Here is a 12,236-nt window from a genome sequence, read left to right as displayed (position 1 = left end):
ATAGAATGCCACAAGTGCGTATCACATGCATCCAATATGTAAGCTGCATGACCCTCGCGCCGAGCTGGAGCTGTGTGCCCGATTCTCCCGCTTCTCAATCAACCTGGCCAATCCATCAAAATGCGCCCCCTCAGTCTCACTCTGCCGCTGTTCCTGCATCTAGGAATCGCCAGTGCCACGTACACCTTGAGCGAGGTCAAGGCCCAGATCTCATCCTATCTAGATCAGAATCAGAATGGCACTCACACCACACGATCTGCTCCTCCATCTGGCTGCCAGCTTGCAGTAAGCCTCCCAATACATCTTATGGAGGAAAATCTCCGTAATACATATCCTCTGTTAACTCGTGATCTAGTGCGGTTTCCTCGACTTCGCATTGCCCCAGCATGTGTCATATCCTCAGAGTGTAATCTATGAGTTCGAGGAGTCGCGATACTGGTCGCAGCAGCAGGAGCTCACACGACCTTCCTGTCGGTTCTCTCCTACGTCAGCAGAAGATGTATCTCTAGCTGTATTAACCTTTCGCGTCACTCAATGCAAGTTTGCCGTCAAGAGTGGTGGCCATGCTGCTTTCGCTGGAGCCTCAAACATTGATAGCGGCGTGACAATCGACTTGATTCATCTGAACCAGCTTTCTCTCTCAGCTGACAAGACTCAGGCGTCAATTGGCGCTGGAAATGTTTGGTATGATGTCTATACCTATCTCCAGCCCAAAAATGTCACAGTGATTGGTGGAAGAGTGTCTGCCATTGGGGTGGGAGGCTTGACCCTGGGAGGAGGCATGTCGTTCTTCTCTAGTCAACACGGATGGGCCTGCGACAATGTTAACAATTATGAGGTATTTATACTACTATTACTCACTGGTTTCAGAATAGCTTGGGGGGAGGCTGACACTTGCATGGATAGGTTGTGCTGGCAGACGGCTCAATCCGTCAAGTCAGCTACTCATCTGCATACTCCGACCTGTACTGGGCGCTCCGCGGTGGAGGAAACAACTTTGGTATTGTAACAAGATTCGATCTAGCCGCATATCCCCAAGGCGACCTCTGGGCTGGCTCGGACACTTTCTTGTACACGAATGAGACCGCGGCCGCCATTAACAACGCCTTCTATTATCTCGGCGTCAATGCTCCTTCGGATCCATACGCCCAGGTTATAATCGCATACGCTTATGCTCAGGCACAAGATCTTTTTGTCATTGCATCTGATCTGCAGTATGCGAAGCCGATACCGAATCCTCCCATCTTGCAAAACTTTACTTCGATACCTGGTTCAATCGCCAGTACGCTTCGCATTGTTGATCTCGCAAATCTCACGGTTGAGTTTAACAATACCAACCCTGGTGGCTTTCGGTTTGTCTTGTCTTCGATATGAAAGCGCTCAAATGGTTAAGACTAACGCAAATACCACAGGCAAACATACTGGACCTTTACGGTCCAAAACAGCGCTTCGCTGATGGCTGACATGGTCGCAATCTACCAGGAAGAGGTCACAGCCATCAAAGATGTTGCGGGGATCGTGCCCTCAGCCGTCTTCCAGCTCATTACAACTGACATGACTAAACATTTCTCAAGAAATGGTGGAAACCCGCTCGGACTTGCTGGCCAGGGTCCCCTGAACTGTACGCACCCTTGTTTCCCACAAAGACTCGTGCCCGCTGACATGCATACAGTGATCAATATCGATATTTCATGGTCCAATGCCTCTGATGATGAGCGCGTTCTGACTGCGGCGCAGAATATGGTCAACCGCTCTATCGCGGCCGCCCGCGCCCAGGGCCTTGATCATCCATATCTTTACCAAAATTACGCTTCATACCAGCAGAATGTCTTTGCTAGCTACGGCGCAGACAATCTCGCAAAGCTGAAGTCAATAAGTGCTAAATACGACCCTCAGCAGGTGTGGCAAAAGCTGCAGCCAGGGTATTTTAAGCTTGGTTGATCCAATTTTAAAGAATACATAGCGTGTAGGGTAAGAGATGATTAAGGCTGCGCACTAGAGTCAGGATCGAAAAATAATATTATATTATATCTTTCAGCTAAATATGAAGTATACGCGCCGATATTAAATGTAATTGGCTATTATATATGTTTTCAGATATGTCATCGTAGAATTTTTGTGTTGTCTAATAGCTTGAAAGCAAGGCTCCCTCTGTAAGACTGCACGTAATGCGTTGTGTCTAACCTTGATCAAAACTCAGCTACCTTGTTATGCTTCTGTATACTGTATCCATATAACATCGATTGCAAATAATACGTGAGGAATTAGTTCTCAAAGTGCCGTAGTTTACTCTCTATGAGTCTTTTATGTAGCTTTCGCAAGATGCGACCATAAGATCAGCGTCAGCTGTGTGTGAACAATACAAAAGTACGATCGCACTTGCTCGATATGATGAAGTATTTAGTATTTCATCGCAAAGTTCGTCCAAAAACTACTGGAAAACTTCCTGAAATCTGAAGTGATTGAACCACATGCTTGAATGTGCTTTTATTTAGCCAAAATTGATAGTATACTCTGCACCATACCACTAGTGTTCATGAAACGACGGACTTATAATACCTCCTTGTTCATCCCATTCATCATGAGTGGTGCAGGGATAAACTGCAGCGTATCGCTAAGCAAGATCTCAGCTGAGGATGTACGCGACTCAACTTCTCAATATAATTTCAAGCACTTTACAGCATGTGGAACACCTATGTGTTGGACAGAAATTGATCACGTGGGAGGCATGATACGATAGGTCTTGAGGTTGTTGTGTTCCCGCTAATAGTCTCCCTAACGGCTTTCGCAGGCACATACTTTATTATAGACACTATCTAGGTACGGAAAGACTGCTGTCACTAATCGCTTAAGAGTACATGCGTTGAACTGGGCTACAGAATTGCAGAGATTAAACGTTGGATGATTGTTAATATACGTATGAGCAGTGGTCAAATCCATTATTTGAACCCCTCGTGTGCGTGTATATATCGAAGTCGGCTCGGTGACTATGAGCGACGAAACCACCACTGAGGGAATCTATGCATGCATAAATCCGCGTTACAATAGGCAATGAACAGCTTGCCTAAATATATGGAAAGATCACATCCAATGGCAGCAAAGGAGCGCGGGCTATTTCGTGTCACGAATAGGGAGTCTGTGGAAATTGAGGGTAAAACGGCCATTCCTCCGTAAGAACAGTAGTGTGTATGTCGGCCATGAGTACGCTGGTGATCAAAGCACATCTCTGGGACCACAACTCGCAATGGCTCTGATGGAATTATAGATGGAGCCGGAGAGTTTCAGCCCTAGAATGGGGAGCGAGAAAGCGAGTGCATTACGGGTGCTGACCGCATAGTTAAAATACCGCATACTTGGGAATAGTTTGCTTTCTTTGTTTAGATACTGTGATAAATATTTAAGGCTATTACAATTTGCGTGTCTGTTCTCGGACTATCACATGCATTTCTTGTGTTCTGATTCACGTGTACACTAGACAACATGGCTACGTAGGTCAAGGATCGAACTTAAGATTCGCATGTTACCCTGTGTCTCGTAAACTTCTTCTGTTTCCTTTTAGTCATTTTGCATAAAGTACTCTCTGGGAGTGGCACATCTTGGCTGAGTTACAATACAATGGTGGAATCGACAATTGGCCGAAACCAGCCACAAGTTTGGTCCGCGACAATAAGGGTGGATCGCCGGTAACAATAAAACGCAGTTTCGTTCCGTCGATCCAAGCAATCGAAAATTAACCAAATCCAGGCTAGTCAGTTTCTCCCAATCTAGTGGAGTGCCGCCAACCTCTAACAATTACTAAAGTTTATCATAGTTCTCCGACCCTCGTTCTCCCTTATAAGTTAAAGATAACCAACCGGCCTTGTATCGAAACCACCGACAAATCCAAACGATCGCATCGCTACCGATATGCCAGTCCGCTTCGCCGAAGATGACGCCGAATCGAACGAGTGCTTAATTGAGCACCAGCCAAGCGAGAAGAAGAACCAATCCAAGAAGAAATGGAGCTTCCTTATAGCCTCATTCGCTATTTTAGCGGTCATTGGGATTATGGAATTGATAATGTTAGCGGTCATCTTTGAGCAGTCACGTCCTCCTAATCATCCAAAGCTTCTTGGTGAATTGAACCACTTGGTTCCAAATTGTGAGTACGACCGGGTTGGCCATTACGTGGAGTTTTTGTTTAACCTATATTCCACACCACAGTTCCCACCCAGCAAGTGCTGTTCCGAACCGACGCATCAGCTACAATTCAAGAAGGAGACGAAGAATCTAGAACCAAGGTCCGAGAAAATTGGCTCTCATACATGCCAAGTAAGTAATATTGTTGCATAAATGGAAGTGGAAGAAGGAACCCAACCATCTAATCCATGAATGACGGTAGGAGGAAATGGATTCATCGAAGTAAACAATACGGAAAAATATATATTGCCAGGCCCAATTTCATACAAGGGGAAAGACACCTATGCGGTGGCTGTTTTTCACCAGCTCCATTGTCTAGTATTTACTCCCTATTCCTACTATAAGATTCGAAAATGTCTGACAAGAAATACCCTAGTACGCGGTTATGGACATGTACAATAACCTGACGAATCCTGCATCTGTGACGAATATGGACGCTACACGCAACACTGGCATGAATATAAGTGCTGATGAGAATGGACACATCCAACACTGCTTTAGGTATTTAAGGCAGTCAATATTGTGCTGCGGAGATACAACTTTGGAAGGTGGAATTCCCGGTAGTCATTCAAATGGCACCGATGGGACAGGAGCAGTTCATGTTTGTAAAGACCTTGAGGCTATCAGGGAATGGGCTGAGGAGAGAAGGCTTTCTCATACCAAGCACCCCTGAGATGATCATTCCCTGTGACGGAAAGGGAATTTAGAACAAGGTTAAGATAGCCTATATGTATATATTGGAAATGTTTGACTGACATACACTGGTGCTCCTATGTGTCAAACCCCTTTAGAGAAAACATCTTTCAATGGATATACTGCATTTTTGAACTGGCTGGTATCTGAACATCCTTCCTTTTGAATGCAAACTCACGACAACCAGTCCAGGAAAAGAAGAGAAAAGAAAATTGATGAGAAAAAAAAACGTAGTGTGGTACGTGGTTGATATGCTATATGAGGCTGCATTATTATGGAAACACTGGGTAGTCGTGAGACATGGTTCTCCAATTGTCGGTTCAAAACACCCTCGCCTCACGGACATTGCTGACCATGCATGTAACCTAAGGGAGGAATAGTCTTCATTAAGTAAAATGTCTTATTTTATATGATAATTGAATTTACATGGGTGGGTGCAAAAACTTTGAGTTACATCGTCGCCACTGGCTGTGCTGATAACAACCCCAGTTGTATCACCTATCCCTCAACTTCCGAGTGCAGCTACATTATTTGATTACATTTATTCTTCGCAATATAAGCCTCAGGTCGGTGTATCTAATGAATGGTATGAGTTGGCTTTAACAATGGATCAGTTTATGTGCTACGAGCTCTTCCGGAGAGCCAATCAAAGTTCTAATCTTCAAAAGACTAACGTAACTTGAAAAACATGAAAGACAGACAAGACCACCAATGATCTGTATATTTCGTATGACCCTCTTGGATAATAAATGAGGATAGTCGCTTTTAGTGATGGCTGAGAGTATCATGGATGATCTGATAAATGGCATCTGTTATTAGATGCAGATAGTTTCCTGTAAGGTTTCTCACTGAGGCCATCTTCATGGTAGAGCTTGTCACCAAGAAGCCTTGCGTCTATAAGTCTGTTAAATATGGGTTGAACGCTTTGATATCGGAAACCCGTAAATAGGGTGGAAGCAGTGGTCCTCGCAGCAGTCGATGTCGCTTTAATCTTGGATGTCATTTTCATTGGAGCCATTACGGGCATAGTCTGTTTTAGCTGGCACACTTGGATCTACATGTATGAGTACGCCCTTGACTGTTCCTTCCATTATTCTCACGTGCCTTAAGAACACTCTCCAATCTTTCAATGAAATGTCTGTTGCCCAACGCTCTCTAGGTATCTTATGACTGGCAGCCAAGACGGCTTGTAGAAGCGGAGGGGTGGCTAGCGCTCACGAGAGCAAATATTTACAGAATAATCTTAATAATTAAATCTACAGTTGAAAACGACTTGAAACTTGAACCGCAGACCGTCTCATCCGGTTAGCTAGGAGTCAGGATGCTAATGCTGCTCATAGCTCGGCTGATGATATCCACGTAATACAATAGAATGGCCAAACGGGGTGATTTCTTACGGCAATATTCGCGATGTTTCAGCTGACAGCGTGCCGTGTCTTTCCAATTCTGTACGGTTTAGCAGTGAAATTGACCCCTGAGATACGAGCTACTCAATGGTATCCATTCTGTACACGAAGCAGATGGTTAGGGTTGGCGAATTGATGACGGCTCAAACGCTAACACGAAAAGAAAAAGTCTCCACTGGCGCCTTGGCTTTCAAATATGAATTGCACCGTAATCATGTTATCGATCAAAGGCGGCTCAACGAAATCTTTGGAGAGGCATTTCTCGTCTGACAATGTTCTAAAGCAACGAAGTAGATTGACTCCACCGGCACTCTCCGGACGTCCGAGTGCCGGTTCTAGAACGATAACGGCAATCACTTCGCCTACCCTCAACATTTACTCACTCATGTGGTAAAGTGCGTAGTTTCTCACGCTAAGAGCAGGTTTCAAGAATTGTTATCAGTAACATAAAATCATCGCGTCTACGAAAAGGTATGCACCAAACTGCCATTCAGAAAAGACGAATGCAAATTCCCAAAACGGGTTAATCGACAAGATTATTCCTACCCATGTTTCTTTGACGCGCTGCCATGCTTTCTTTCCCAACAGACACTATGGAGTACCTGTAGAGAGTTCCATGACTGCAACCAGGATGGAGTCATCTTGCATGGTTAGGCCTATGAATGGGTGTGAGCGGTGTGACACTACCATCGGCGGGGCGCCCTAGAATTGTGGCCGGAACCTGCTTATCGATGCGCTGACAGGTTTCGTTGGAAGCTTCTCAAACCTGTCATCTCAGGTCAGTGCAGGATTCTTTGGTAGTAGTAGTAGCGAATTGTATATTCAATATACGAGGAGCTTCGTTGCGTGAGCAATTCGCAACGTCTCAGCTATGTAAAAAGCGACAAAGCTATACGTCGAGTGCCGGAGGAATGAAGATATCCCGGCTACGGGTAAATTACGTACAGCATCCTCGAGGTTTATGTTTTCTAAAGATGTTCCAGAACAACAATACCTAGTTTCCAAGGCTACCAAATGCAAGCCAAGGACGGTAAGCACGGCTAGGACTCGTATGAGTACCGAGTGTTGAACGTAAGTCTTATGAAGTTTCCCCGTTATGGAGTTCCTTAGTAGTGCCTCTGCGCTCGTACGAGTGTAAGCAGCAGAGCACAGACGGCGCCCCCCAAGAACTCGACTCGAATTGCTGCCAATATGCCCCTGTCAGCTACTCGAATATGGCAATCTGTTAAGTACTCGTACGCTGTAGCTGCGGCTGTCGGCACTCTGGTTCGCTTTCTTATGATTCCAAAGATTGACCACTGTCGTGCATGGATTGATCTGATTGTTGACCCTAGCTATTTATTTGTCTGATGTTCTGCCCCTGTCGTGTACGCATTGAATCATTGAAGCTGATTGTTGATCCCCGCAAATTGTTTGTCTGATGTTTTGCCCCTGTCACGCTACATGAATCTTATGTGTGGTCCCTGCTGTATTTTCATCTGATTTCTGAACCCATCCATCTGACATGCATTTGAGGCTATGTGGACCCTAGACGTTGCACACGAATACCTAGCTTGACATATCTCTATTAGCCCCCGAAGCCCCCCGAGCCCATCTCCCGTATCCGCACCTCCGGCCCGAGGATGTCCGCTTACCAGTAGTAGTATTAGCTTGGTAATGATAGGACTTATTTTGCCTATTATTCGTGTATGTAATAGCATATTGGTAGCTTTTACGAAGGACTTAGCTCGGAGAATGGCTTACAGGCTAGAGAGGGTGTATTCTACCTACCCGGTTGCTCTTGGGGAGAACAAGACTTTTACAGGTACACCAATACTGTATCTGTCAACCTAAGTGGTTCATCTGGTAGGAGTTTCCAATGAGTCTAGACTCTAAATTACGAATAATGTATTTTAATGACACCGGATGTGTCATACTAATTACTCCGCATACAATGACTCGATGAGGCGTGGACTCAGTGGCTAGCTGCTGGTTTAGCACCTCACGAAAGGAATAAAAACCGAGATGGAAATTGGCACAATGTCGCAAAATTGAGTATGCTCATTTCAGCTACAGGCATTTACTATATATCGCTTCATAGCTCCTTTTGGCTAAGAATGATTACCAACTCCACTGATCTGTGTTGGCTCATCTTGCGGTTCCAGTTCCACGGCTACAGCTGAATTGCCCAATGGCGCATCCATGTTCGCTGGCTCGGTCATTGCCTTCGACTCATCCAAGCCATATTGTGTTTCAAGTCTTGTTCTTAATGGTATTTCTCTGAGAAACAAAGCAATAGGACTGGTGATACAGGCAAACGCTAACAAAACATACCAAGTTTCTTGAAGTGCGTCAGTATAGACGCTGATGATTTGTGCCTTTAAAGCTGGCTGATCATTGAATGAGGTGATAAATAACCGAGTAGCATGTTCATATGCTCCTCCCAAGGCGAGAAGGGAGCGAATTTGAGCATTATCAATCCGAGATATAAGGCTGTCTACCTTGGAATTGAAGACAGCCGCTGGAATCGAGCCTCCCCAGATCATCCCAAAGCTTCGCACAAATGCCCAAGCTGCAGTGGCAGAAGCTAAGTCACCTTCTGCCAAGGGGGCTTGGATTGCAGGGAGCGTGGAGGTCAGTGCTAGACCTCCACCCAATCCAGCAATGACCTGAAAGACAGCCCATTGGGCAGTGGGAGTCTCGGCTGTGAGTAGCGTAAAGCATCCAGTCGCAATAGGCAGCAGTGCTAAACCAGCGATGAGAACTGGCTTATAACGGCCACTCCATGTGACGATAAGTCCGCCAAGTATGCCAGCTGGCGTAAATGGGATGGCCAAAGCAAGTACATTGACGCCAGCCATCAGAGGAGAATCTTCTTTGAGGACCTGGAAATAGACTGGGATAAAGAAACTGAACCAAGACATTATGATCCCATGGAGAAAGGTAAGGACGAAACCCAGAAGCGAGGTTCTGTTTCCAAAAAGGCGCAGTGGCATAGAAGGATCTTTGGAGGCATATTGTTGGTGAAGGAGATAAAAAACCAGGCCAAAACCGCCAATAATCAGGGGGGCAAGAACTCTTCCAGAGTCCCAGGGATATTTAGTTCCGCCCCAAGTGAGCGCTATCAAGATAGAGACGACAGAGGCACTGAGAAGTACATGGCCCGACCAGTCGAGGTGTATCAAACGTGAAATGATATCGCCATCACTGGGATGCTTCACCTTTAGGAAGAAAAAAACGAGGAAGAGGGCAACGCCTCCGACGGGAAGATTGATGTAGAAAGTCCAGCGCCAGGAAACGTTGGTGACTATCGCACCTCCGACAATTGGTCCGATGAAAGTCCCCAAAGCAAAAAACGACATGACAATGGCCATGTACTTCTGGCGGTACCGTAACGGGACTAAGTCGCCGACGATTATAGACACCAGTACGGAGATTCCGCCGCCTCCGAGGCCTTGGATAATTCTCGCCGATATGAGCATCTCGGTGGAGCTTGCGCCAGCACAGAGACCGCTCCCGAGAGTAAATAATGCCAGAAATGCGAGCATTGGAGCTCGCCGGCCAAAGATATCGGCCATCTGACCGGCGAGTGGCTGTACCACCGCCACTGATAGGAAATAGCCATTGACGATCCAGATGTATAACGCGCCGGAACCGAGACTGCTAACAATGGTTGGCAACGCGGTTCCCACTATGCTGGTGTCAAGTGCCACTAGGAGGATGGAGAAACATAGTCCGGGAAAGACAGCATAAAACTGTAAGCTGCGGCGCGAATCCTCGAAATCTTGGTCAGCCTCGATGTTAGTGAAGGCCATGACTCTCTCGACAGGGGCGAACGACGAGTCGATAGACTTCTCTCACGCTGATACTAGCTGAGCTGACCGCCACCGGTATCAGAAGATATATAACGCATTACAGACATTAAAGTCCAAGTGAAGAAAAATTCGCTCACGGAATGTACACAATAGTCATCTAAGCGCTGGGGAGCCTATTGCGGATACAAGCATGTAGAGTTGCGACGCTAGAATTCCCAGTGCTACTGTACTAGTGGTAAGCTTACTCGTGGTGAAGTATATTGATTTCGTACGCATGCACGGTTAAACTAGTAAATCGAGCCATGTTACTCTACATACCTCCCTATCTATTTCCGTCGGTGGTCTGAGTTTTCTTATAGATCAACTGATACTAGCAAAGACCCTTTCTCTTCCTATTCTAGTATCTTTATTCAATATTAGGTATGGCGGTTTTCTTAGTAGCTAGAGAACATGATTCTATCGCATGCCCACTCCATCGCTTGGCACGTTTTCAAAATGGCCCCCTTCTCCTTGGGAGAATGGTGTCCTCCACCATGTGTTATAATCTTCCGGAGCTTCGGGTCACAGAGCTGAGTGAATTTGTGTCCCTGTTCATTGTACTCGTCCTGGTCCCCAATCACATGGACAGTGGGGATATGTAGCATTCGTGCCTGAACATCTGGGTGGTATCGCAGGAGCAGCTCTACGGTTTGAGGAAGCCTGCTCAAATCGCTGTAGTCAAGTCTCTTCTTCTTTTTCTCGAATTCATCCATAATACCAGCTGTTTCAGGGTCACTGAGCCAGTCGTATGTTTTGTTTGCCTCTTCGTCAAGGTCATGTCGTATCGCGGTTATGGTGTCCGGATCGGTGACTGTGACCCGGAGAGGGCCAGAGTCAAGACGAAAAGGCATTGTCGGGCAAATGAAGATTGCAGCCTTGAATGGGGGATCTGAGGGGTCCTTCTCCATTCCCGCCGCTATCACGGTCGCAGCTAGAGCTGCTCCATTCGAGAAGCCTAATATAGCGTCGAACGGTCCGTCCTCTTGGACAACGTCCATGATCATATCGACTGCGTCTTGCACCGCCTGAGGGGTAGGATCGTCATAGTAGCATAGGTAAGGCCCGGGGAAATACTCAGAAACACCTACAAACAACACGTAATGTGTTAGATCTGTCTCTACCTAAGTAACTCTCTATGAGATTAGTCTTCTCTTACCGGGAGCTGGTTGCGCTTCTACTTCACCATCAAGAAATTCGAATTCCCATTCAGAAGGGAGCCGAGACCGGAGTGTTGTAAGCTGTGACTCAAGGATTTTGGAATTTGTTCCCAGACCATGGAGGCAAAGTATACGCATTGTGACTTTGTCCTTTGTTGGAAAACAGTCTTGGTGTAGAATCAAGGAGTCGTCAGCTTCGACAAGTGGGCAAATGCAAAGAAGCCTTTGTATGCGAAAAAATAACGAAAAAGTAAGAAATCATGTAATGCCTCTATGCAAATACAGAATAGAGCTATAAAAAAAGGGAAGAAACAAATTGAGCCACAGGCTTTTTTCGGACTTTTCGGTATCTCGCATAATACTGTACCCAGTTATACAAGCAGGCCGTTGGTGCTAATGCTGAGCGTTTTCATGGTATGCTATTTCCTTTTTCCACTGGAGGCGAAATGACAATTAGTAAACTCTTGGCTGTCTCTTAGTTTGGACAACCTCAGCAAAAGCTTCTCAAAACAGTATAGTATGTTGAATAATGTGTCCTGCGGTGAGACCAACAACACCCCGTAAGCATACTATCAACAAGGAGAGCGTTGAGATCCATAGAATAGGAGCTCGGAAACTACCTAGCAGGTTGACTAGGTAGTAAGCCGGTCACTTACTAGACCCCTACCTCTCCAGCAAGAGAGGCGGGTCAAAGTAGCCGGCTTAGTCAACCCGCCGGGTAGGGTGGGACTCGTTGCAATTGGAAACAAATAGTTCCAGGAGTAAATTGTTACAACTACTGTATTAGGAATGTAGATTCTGCACTTAGACTATTGGAAGATCATTGCAGCGAGGCACTAATGTATTTATACCTCCCCTGTATGATATGATTCCTGTCAGCCGTGGCATGCGTACCTCGGGGTCATGACAATCTATGCCCGATTATTCTTGTATGTAATCGTAAATATCTAGGTCTATAGTGGGGGGCT

General features: G+C 45.9%; 4 protein-coding genes across 4 annotated transcripts; 2 read left to right on the top strand and 2 right to left on the bottom strand.

Moving 5' to 3' along the window:
• The first annotated feature begins 53 nt into the window (after window positions 1-53).
• Window positions 54-2,066, top strand: M431DRAFT_119276 (hypothetical protein). The gene is made up of 5 exons (XM_024912064.1): window positions 54-285; window positions 356-838; window positions 907-1,352; window positions 1,413-1,621; window positions 1,673-2,066. Exons 1-5 carry the CDS (start codon window positions 121-123, stop codon window positions 1,939-1,941), a joined length of 1,572 nt encoding a protein of 523 aa, XP_024773139.1. The 5' UTR covers window positions 54-120; the 3' UTR covers window positions 1,942-2,066.
• A 1,983-nt stretch (window positions 2,067-4,049) lies between these two features.
• M431DRAFT_532221 (hypothetical protein) lies at window positions 4,050-4,852 on the top strand (the record flags this gene model as incomplete). Its single annotated transcript, XM_024920854.1, has 4 exons — window positions 4,050-4,141; window positions 4,204-4,311; window positions 4,382-4,497; window positions 4,556-4,852. The coding sequence occupies exons 1-4, from the start codon at window positions 4,060-4,062 to the stop codon at window positions 4,850-4,852; spliced, it is 603 nt and encodes a 200-aa protein (XP_024773138.1). The 5' UTR covers window positions 4,050-4,059.
• A 3,440-nt stretch (window positions 4,853-8,292) lies between these two features.
• Window positions 8,293-10,168, bottom strand: M431DRAFT_509726 (hypothetical protein). Its single transcript, XM_024919343.1, has one exon. It carries the CDS (start codon window positions 10,070-10,072, stop codon window positions 8,369-8,371), a length of 1,704 nt encoding a protein of 567 aa, XP_024773137.1. The 5' UTR covers window positions 10,073-10,168; the 3' UTR covers window positions 8,293-8,368.
• A 338-nt stretch (window positions 10,169-10,506) lies between these two features.
• Window positions 10,507-11,109, bottom strand: M431DRAFT_496757 (hypothetical protein; the record flags this gene model as incomplete). Its single annotated transcript, XM_024917521.1, has 1 exon — window positions 10,507-11,109. One exon carries the CDS (start codon window positions 11,107-11,109, stop codon window positions 10,507-10,509), a length of 603 nt encoding a protein of 200 aa, XP_024773136.1.
• Window positions 11,110-12,236: the final 1,127 nt, after the last annotated feature.

Source organism: Trichoderma harzianum (assembly GCF_003025095.1).
Source record: "Trichoderma harzianum CBS 226.95 unplaced genomic scaffold M431scaffold_8, whole genome shotgun sequence".
NCBI classification, from domain to species: domain Eukaryota; kingdom Fungi; phylum Ascomycota; class Sordariomycetes; order Hypocreales; family Hypocreaceae; genus Trichoderma; species Trichoderma harzianum.
The sequence above is the reverse complement of the archived record's forward strand: the minus strand, read 5'-3'. Positions and strand labels throughout refer to the sequence as shown.

What these genes read in the sequence shown, in the direction of transcription:
- M431DRAFT_119276 (XM_024912064.1), top strand. Translation starts at nt 121, where the DNA reads ATGCGCCCCCTCAGTCTCACTCTGCCGCTGTTCCTGCATCTAGGAATC. An exon ending in ACCAACCCTGGTGGCTTTCG is followed by an intron (nt 1,353 to 1,412) that starts GTTTGTCTTGTC and finishes CAAATACCACAG; the next exon opens with GCAAACATACTGGACCTTTA. An exon ending in TGGCCAGGGTCCCCTGAACT is followed by an intron (nt 1,622 to 1,672) that starts GTACGCACCCTT and finishes ACATGCATACAG; the next exon opens with TGATCAATATCGATATTTCA.
- M431DRAFT_509726 (XM_024919343.1), bottom strand. Translation starts at nt 10,072, where the DNA reads ATGGCCTTCACTAACATCGAGGCTGACCAAGATTTCGAGGATTCGCGC.